We start from the raw sequence: 8777 nt of genomic DNA, 5'->3' as shown, positions 1-8777 counted from the left end.
CCTGAAATGCATCATACTTGACATTTTTGAACAATGTAGACATTCAGTCTCCCTGCAACCCAGTTACACCTCTAGGCATTAACTGAGTATGTTAAGTCACAGTGCACACACAAGCCAAACATCCTTGCAAATATGAGAACAGCACGTGAAGATCATTGCCTGGAAGAAAGTGCCCCATGTCTGAAAAAGAAAGGTAGCTTTCTCTTTTAAAATGTGTTGAAAGGCGCGTCACACTGATCAAGCAGTGAGACAAGCTGGGGGAGGCATAGATTTCTCCCACTTTGAATACTGTACCCTATTCACAAGCCACTAGATCACACGTTACATGCTGCACCTTACTGCAGCTGAAAAATCTTGCTAACTTATTTAGTATCTGATGACCAGGCATGCCTCAATAGTTCACTTGCACTGAACAGCACCACAGAGCAGTAGAAATGGACTACAGCTTTTCAAATGGAGCTTAGGCTTGTGCTTTCCACTGCTGTTTACACCTGCTCATACATTGTCCTTTCTGCCACTGTAGGATTTTCTTTCCAGCTCCTCCCAATTGAAGAACATTGGCTAAGTAATTGTAAAGAGATTAAGGAAAATTGGAGGCATCAGTTTTGAAAGGGTTCTGCTTCTCTAGCTTAGAGGTGGGGTCAAGGCCACTGCAGAATGAGTTTAGGTTGTAACAGGCCCATTCAAGAAGGATGAAGTAAAGCTCCTTGGTTATACGTCACAACTTATGGTTAGGAAAGTGCTGGCCCTAAATTTGTGTGCAATATTGCATGTTTACATTGCAGTACAACAGCTGTAAAAATAATCTTATGGATCTTCCTTGCTACATTTGCTTTGAATTTTATAATCCAGCTTTGAAATCCAAGAGATCCAAAAACTGGACTACACCAACTACTGGTATTCTGAACCATCTTCTTCATTAGCACCAAACACCTTCAAGACACTAACAATTGAGAAATCCACTAATTCTATACTTATGCACCTGGAGGCGTAACCTCAGGTACAATCACTGTAAACAACAGCTTTAAACCTTAGTAAGTCAATGCTGCAGATTGCTGAAGAAAAAACAATACATAAGGTTGGAAATGCCAGGATGAAAATGCAGCTGTGGAATGCTGTGCTTCTAGTTGAACTGCATTTCTTCCTCTCTTACCGTATTTCTTCCTCTTCTACACAAGAATTAGGAAAGGATAATTTCAGGTTCTCTCTTTTTTTAATCCCCTTCCTAATCACAAAATAATGCTGAGATTTACAAACACAAGACAGACATCTGTGTGAATTTACTTTTACTTCAGAAAGCTTTCTTTCTCATGTTGTTACGCTATTAGAAGAAAACATGGACTGCGGGCATGGACAGTGCTGGATGCCAAACTCAGTGAAATATGTTCTTGTAGGTATAAAAAAGATGCTGCAATAGCGTAGCGTGTTTCTTTCCTTCAGAGAATCGATATACCGCAAGTTTACATTTTCATTATTTATCAATTTTAATATATATTTTAACTCCAAATTTACACAAAATATAAAATTTAAGAAAAAATATTGACATGATACAGCTAAATAAAGCAAAAATTTATTATAGAAAGTGAGTATTTGTGATATTAGTTAATAACTAATTTTCCTTTCAGGACGTAGTTCTTCTGTCAGTCGAGAAATGGGAAGCCTGTCTTTACAACTGAGGACAGACTCTGGCATACCAGTGATTTTACAGTAAAACTGGACTTGCTTTTGTTGAATACCACTTTTCTTAAAAAATAAATAAATAAATAAATAAATCTTTTTTTGTTTATTTGTGATAATTTACTGATTAACTAAAGTATGACTCTGTATCTTCTATAGATAGAACATCATTATTAAGATACTCTAAAATTAGATTTCCACCATTGTACAATGGATAGTCTTTATCAGACAGCCATGTTTCCAATGTGTGCTCAAACGGCAAGGCTTCTCCAGTGGCAGCATGGCATAAACTCAATTTCTGTAAAACAAACAACGCAGAAATTAACATCAGGATTTGCCTGTTTGAGATGCAAGGAGTTGGGTGGGGGAGAGACTAAATGGTTAAAAAACACCACCAAAACAAAATAAAAATCCAGCAGCCTGGAAAATGTTTGTTATTATTACTGACTTACCTGGGATGTTGATTTGTTGTTGTCATTTTTAAGGCTTGCTAAGGAAGCTGCAAAATCTACTACTTTGCCAATACTCCACTTACTGCAGAAGAACATGGGCTTGCTTTTCTCTTTGTTTCCCTTTGGTAAAAATACTTGAAAGTAAATTCTTTCTGTCTAGAAAAACATGAAAAATAAACAAAAAATTATTCACAGAAGCAGCACATAATTTCAGTCATTCACATTAATAGTTTTTCAGTAAAAAAAACCTTTAAATTTCAACCCCAAAATTACCAATTGAAACTTGTACTATTCCATCAAGACCAAGGCCCCAGATTCGACAGATCAAGTCAAATCCCCTCCAGCTGCAGGCACATGTGTGACAGGAAGTTCAGAGAGGTGGAGACAACATCTTGAGCCAGAGTCCCACAGCTAGACTGTTACATATAGAGAAACATAAAAAGGTGTCTGCCCTGGGTTTGCTGGACAATAATAACTGCTCTGGGGAAAAGAAGGTGAGTTTAAATAAGCAGTGTCAATCTTCTTTATAACAATGATGAGAGAACTGATGTGCTTAAGATGCATTCCAGAAAATTCATATTGAAAAAAATCTCATCAAGCTAGAACAAGGTAGGCAGAAGGCAGCTAGGAGGAGTCTGTGAAGCAATTTAAATACCATTTTAAATAGAGGTGCTGGAGATTAATAGGCTTAATTTATCAGTGAGAATTATCCTATTCTGGATGATTAAACAATTAATATCCACATTAATATCCACATAAAATGAACAGTACAAGAAATTAGCATACAGTAATTTCTGCTATACTTTTTAGAGCTTACTAGCTTTGGAATTAGGAAGTAACTTTTAAAAGTTTCTTACATACATTGAGAGTGGATTTTTTAAATTATGTTCCACAATATTTGAAATTAATCACTTTCCCTCCAGCACATATTTATTACAGTGGTGCTATCTGATGAATGCTACAAGAAGATCTTTGTATTACCACTTCTGCAAAAGCAGTTTTCTAAGCATAACAAAGTATAAAAAAAGAAATTCATAAACGGACTCAGTAATGGAAAAGCTGTAGTTATTTTAAAAACAGTAATTAAATGCACTCTACTAAGACAAGACCTAACAATAAGACTATCACTATTGCATAGAATGTTCTCAGTATTATAAATCAGTGTAACAGGCCTGAATGTGATGTCCTGCAATATAACAATATGGTGAAAAAAAAATTTAAATACAGTTTTTTTAAGAGGATGCATACGTACAGATCTGAAGTGAAACCCTAAATGAAAGAATCCAGGAGTTTCTAAACCCAACATAATCCTGATATGTGGAAAAGATTTGAGCACCAGGTTTGACTGGCAACAGTAGTGAAAAACAATAAAGGAATCTGTGACATAACTTTGAAAATCAAAGAAATGAAAGGCTGAAAGCAACTGTTGAAACCCTATTCCAGCCCAAAGGCAGGAACAACTGACCTCAGGCCCTTCATATTTCATCCAGCAACGTGATTTATATGTCTCTTATATCTAAGTAGCAGAAATAAAAATGGAGCTTTGCAGAACAAAAGCCAAGTTTTGTATGAGACAGGTTCAATCTGACTGGTATAGAGTTGTGCAAGCTGTGTCCTATCTGTGTCAGAAGCCTCGCATTACTCAGCATGATAAGCATCCCTTAAGATGGGTTTGCCATGTGTGACTTGTACCCCCTGGTAATAAGGTTGGCATAACTAATGCCATTTTATATGGCAAATGGACATTCTCTGTGACCAAACTGGACATGTATCAGTCCCTCTCCCTCTCTCCTGATAGCCTTGAAGGTCCTGCACACTAGGCAGACTCCTTCTCCCCTTCCCTATCAGCCTCAGGTCCCTGGGCACCAGGACAACTACTCCCTTCTTTACTGGCCTTGAAGGTCTCGGGCACCAGCCAAGCCAGAGGTGATGAGCCTGTCACAGAACAGGGTATTGCAGCAGCACACAGAGCACTGTCCATAAAATCAAGCAGTTACAAGCCCTGAGACTTGGACCAGAACTACTGCTGGACAGCAAAGTCTGTGATTCCTGAGTGGCCAGGGATGCCTCCACTGTCATCTGCTTCCTCCAAGGACCAAGTCAGTGACTTGGATTCTTTTGCACATTTCGAGTCAAAGTCATGAGTGCAGTATTGATACTGAAAGCCAAGTAGTAACACTTGACCCGATCTGCAGAGGGTCCAGGTGATTAGGAACAGTAAGCTAAGTTTTGCTATAAAATTCTGTGCTACACTTCTTATAAAACTGTGCTACACTGACTGTGATTATAAAAATTCTGAGCTACTCTGATCATCAAATTCTGTTAAAATAATATAGCTTTAATTGCAACTACAAGTTAGTGCTGTCATCATTCTGCCAGGGATCCCCAAGTAAAGATCTTGCAACACTGATGAACTTGTATGTCTTTGTAGTGTTGGGTGACAGCTGTGTGGCAGGCAAATACATTTCTCCTATAAAATAAAGGAATTTGACCCAACTGTTCCAAATTCCAGAGAGACACATTGTAACAGAGGTAAAAGTAGTAAGATTGCTTTTGCGTACGAGGCTGAAACATACATATAAATGATTCTGCTCTTGAAGAATTAAATCCAAAACCAAACTGAGAGAACTAGATGAAGATAAAGATACTTAGAAAACTCTCCATTTCCTTTGAGAATGCCACTACTAAAACCGAACATCACTGACCTGAGGCAAGGACTTGTCCCCACAGGCATGCATTTTCAGCTTCATTAATGCCACTTTTGCTGCTGTTGCACTGTTTTTCGATCCTCTGCATTTTTTGCTTTTTGCTTCCTCACTTTTTTTAGAATCTGAGAACAGTATTACTACTGTTAATATGATGACTCATACCATCTTTGGAATATATCCTGGAATTAGCCTATTTGGCCTCATTACATCTCCAAGGTTCCCATCCTTTTCATATCCTCCCAACATCATGGTATCAGGTATGCTGAATGAGGACAAGATAATCACAGAATGGTTTGGGTTGGAAAGGACCTTAAAGATCATCTAGTTCCAACCCCCCTGCCATGGGCAGGGACACCTTCCACTAGAGCAGGTTGCTCAAAGCCCCATCCAGCCTGGCCTTGAACACTGCTAGGGATGGAGTGTTCATGCCTGGAACAGGGCAACCTGTTTCAGTGCCTCACCACTCTCACAGTAAAGAATTTCTTCCTCCTAGGTAACCTAAATCTCCCCTGTTTAAGTTTGAATGCATTACACCTTGTCCTACCGCTACAGTCCCTGATGAAGAGTCCCTCTCTGGCATCCTTGTAGGCCACCTTCAGATATTGGAAGGCTGCTATGAGGTCTCCATGCAGCCTTCTCTTCTCCAGGCAAAACAGCCCCAACTTTCTTAGCCTGTCTTTGTATGCAAGTAATTCTGAAAGAAACCTGAGCCTTAGCTAATATTTTACAATTCTCTTTATAGATATATGCTACTGTTGTCTCAGTTTAGATGAACAGTATTACATAACGACATGTGAATTTAGGGCTACTTAACAGGGAACCCCCATCCTTTCTTCTTATTTGGTCAAATCTTAACCCTCAGAGGAGGCCACAAGCTCAAATAACCTTCTGAAGAAAACTGTAGAATATATAACCCACTGTACTTGCCTATAATATTTTTAACTAGCTGCTGGGTGGCAGCCATTCGAGGTTTTGGTGTGTCCAGTTTCTCACATTCATGGTCTGATTGATGCCGGTGTCTGTAAACAACAGCGCAAAACTCTTAGTACCTTTTTCATACACTAATGAATGAGTACTGATTTTAAAACACTCTGTTCTGCTCACCTTAGACAAAAATGTTTTTCACAGTAAGGACATAAAACTGGCAAAAGCTCCTTTCCATTACAGTCCTTGTATGAGCACGGGTAAGATCTGTGCTGATCTGGTTTCACAGAATTGTTTCTTATATTCACCTAGGTATTAGTACAAAATATTTTGTGTAAATAAACAGATACTATAGATAAAAGTCACCATCCCAGCGTTCCAGAAGAACCATGCTAGCTCTCCATTTTGTGGGCAAAACTAGTCCAACAATTCTTGCCTACTTTTGCCCTCGTTAAGTTTAGCTTAGAATTAGAAAAACCACCATCATCCTAATCAAACTCAATTTACTTCTGACAGGCCGAAAAAGACTAGATTCATTTTTTTTTTTAAGCTTGTCATGTTCTCAGTAAGACATTAAATAGTTTATACTTATACACTATATGTATATATAATCTGAAAATAGACAGTTAAGTTACACAGAATTTTCATTTTAAGGTAGTCATTTATTATTAGGTTACCTCAGAACACCCATGAGCATCCCGGCTCCTGTGCTGAAGGCTTTGTGGCAAAAGAAGAAAATATCACAGCGTTATCTACATTTCAGTAAAAGAAAACTGTGTGTGAAAACATTTAAGTGTGTAAAGAATGATCTGACAAATTTTGTCATGGCAACACTTCAGTTAAATAATGAATCTTCTCCAAAATTTGTTTTAACCTATGCACTTACATCTTGAATGGATTGATCATATTCTTCCTACATAAAACATTTAGCTCTTGGAACTTATGCCCCAAGATATCAAACCATTTCAAGAGAAAAAGGCACGAGCATGCTTAAGAATTCAGCTCAAAGCAACTGGATTTTGTCTGTTTTAATGGACTTTGAATCACCTCCCACAGCAACAGAAATCCCTTGAAGGCTTCTAATGTTAAAAGGGAAATCTGCCTGAGGTCTATCTGACTTGATCTCAGCTGGCCTCTGCTAATCTGAAGTGTGAATCAAAGTGCAAGCCCTGATTCGAACTTTGGAAGAAACTTTTCTTTTTTCTACAGGGATAAATACCCCACTCCCCTCACCAAAAAACATAAGTACAAAACAGGGTCTAAATTAGATGCCTTCTGAAATAATCTACCTATATCCTAAAGATAATCCCACTGGTTTCAAAGCTTCATAACAGCAGTTTCGGAAGAAAGTGGCAACTTCGATGAAACAACTACTTTTAATTCAATGTATCTGAATTGAGTCACAGAATGTTTTATGTAACACTTACGTCTGCGCAACTGCCACGCTGAGATCTTACAGGAAAACCAACTTAATCTCCTTTTATGACAAGGCCACCTGCCTAATTGATCTAGGGAAGCCAGTAGATGTGCTGGGTGGGTTTGGATTTTAGCAAACTGTCTTTCACAGTATCCTTCTGGTCAAAATGTCCAGCATGTCCAGCATAACACTAGACAAGTCCATAGTATGATGGCTGAGCAATGAGTGATCAGGTCAGGCTTAAAGAGTTATAGCAAATGGGGTTACATCAGGCTGGCGACTGGGGTTCTCCAGGGCTCAATTTTAGGGCCAGTGCTCTTTTAAAGTTTCCATAAATGATCTGGTCGCAGGTATCAAACGTACATTAAGTCAATTTGTTGACGATACTGAACTAGGAGGAGCTGTTGACTCCCTCATGGGTAAGAGTCATTACAGAGAGATCTGGATAGACTAGAGAGCTCAGCAGTCACCAACCATATGAAATTTAACAAAAGCAAGTGCCAGATTCTCCACCTGGTATGAGGTAATCCTGGTTATACATACCAACTGGGGGACAAGAGGATGGAGAGCAGATCTGGGGGTCTGGGTTAATGGCAAGTTGAGTATGAGTCAACAGTGTGCCATGGCAGCCAAAAGGGCCAACTATGCCCTGGAGCGTATCAAGCACAGCATAGCTAGACAGTTGAGGGAGGCAACTGTCCCCATCTACACTGCACTAGTGCAGCCCCACCTCAAGTACTGTGTGCAGTTTTGGGTGCCTCAATATAAGGACATGAAAGCATTACAAGGTGTCCCAAGGTTGGTGACTATGATGGTGAAAGGCCTTGAGGGCAAGACGCACAAGGAGTGGCTGAGGTCAGCTGGGTTGTTCAGCTTGGAGAAGAGAAGGCTGAGGAGTGACCTCGTTGCAGTCTACAACCTCCCCAAGGGAGTCAGCTGAAGGGGAGGTGCTGATCTCCACTCCTGCGTGACCATTAACAGGACATGAGGAAATGGAATGAAACTGTGTCAGGGGAAGTTCAGATTGGACATTAGGAAAGGGTTCTTCACTAGGAGGGAACCTCCCTCTCAGAACACACTCCCCAGGGAAGTGGTCACAGCACTGAGCCTGTCAGAATACGAGGAATGTCTGGAAAATGCTCTTAGTCATATGGTTTAGTTTTAGGTAGTCTTGTGAGGAAAAGGGAGTTGGACCCAATGATCCTTTGAGGTCCCTTCCGATTTGAGATACTCTGTGATTCTATGAACTTACCAAAAGACACCTGAACAGCCATCACATACAAAGGGGAGAAAATCTGAAACAAAGAGATTTGTTTTCACTTAGACAATACGGTTGTTGATTTGGTAATACCTTCTAGCTTAATTTTTACATGATTAACTTTTGCTTACCTGTATCATGGAGCAGGTATCTTTACAAGGACACTTAGCAACTATATCTACACAGTACCTAGAAGTGGCTTTTGTAACACAGTTACACTGTTAACTCCCCTAGTTAGTATTACTGAAAACACTTACTACACTTATGAGTAAGTAAATTACATATTCCAGAAGCTGGAATTATGTTTTAGAAATTTGGGTTTTTTTCAGTATCAAACTTTG

The 8777-nt window shown here is 39.3% G+C and overlaps 1 protein-coding gene across 1 annotated transcript; it reads right to left on the bottom strand.

The window, feature by feature from the left end:
• Positions 1–1769: 1769 nt before the first annotated feature.
• Positions 1770–8473, bottom strand: ZFAND1 (zinc finger, AN1-type domain 1; the record flags this gene model as incomplete). The annotated part of the gene is made up of 7 exons (XM_010022665.1): positions 1770–1975; positions 2130–2285; positions 4835–4959; positions 5765–5856; positions 5942–6069; positions 6439–6478; positions 8431–8473. Coding segments are annotated over 7 exons (755 nt in total), but the record flags the coding sequence as incomplete, so codon positions are not given.
• Between the last annotated feature and the right edge of the window lie 304 nt (positions 8474–8777).

This window comes from Nestor notabilis, unplaced genomic scaffold, assembly GCF_000696875.1.
Source record: "Nestor notabilis isolate BGI_N333 unplaced genomic scaffold, ASM69687v1 scaffold7619, whole genome shotgun sequence".
NCBI lineage: Eukaryota > Metazoa > Chordata > Aves > Psittaciformes > Psittacidae > Nestor > Nestor notabilis.
Note: the sequence above shows the minus strand (reverse complement) of the source record. Positions and strands in the feature narration are given on the sequence as shown.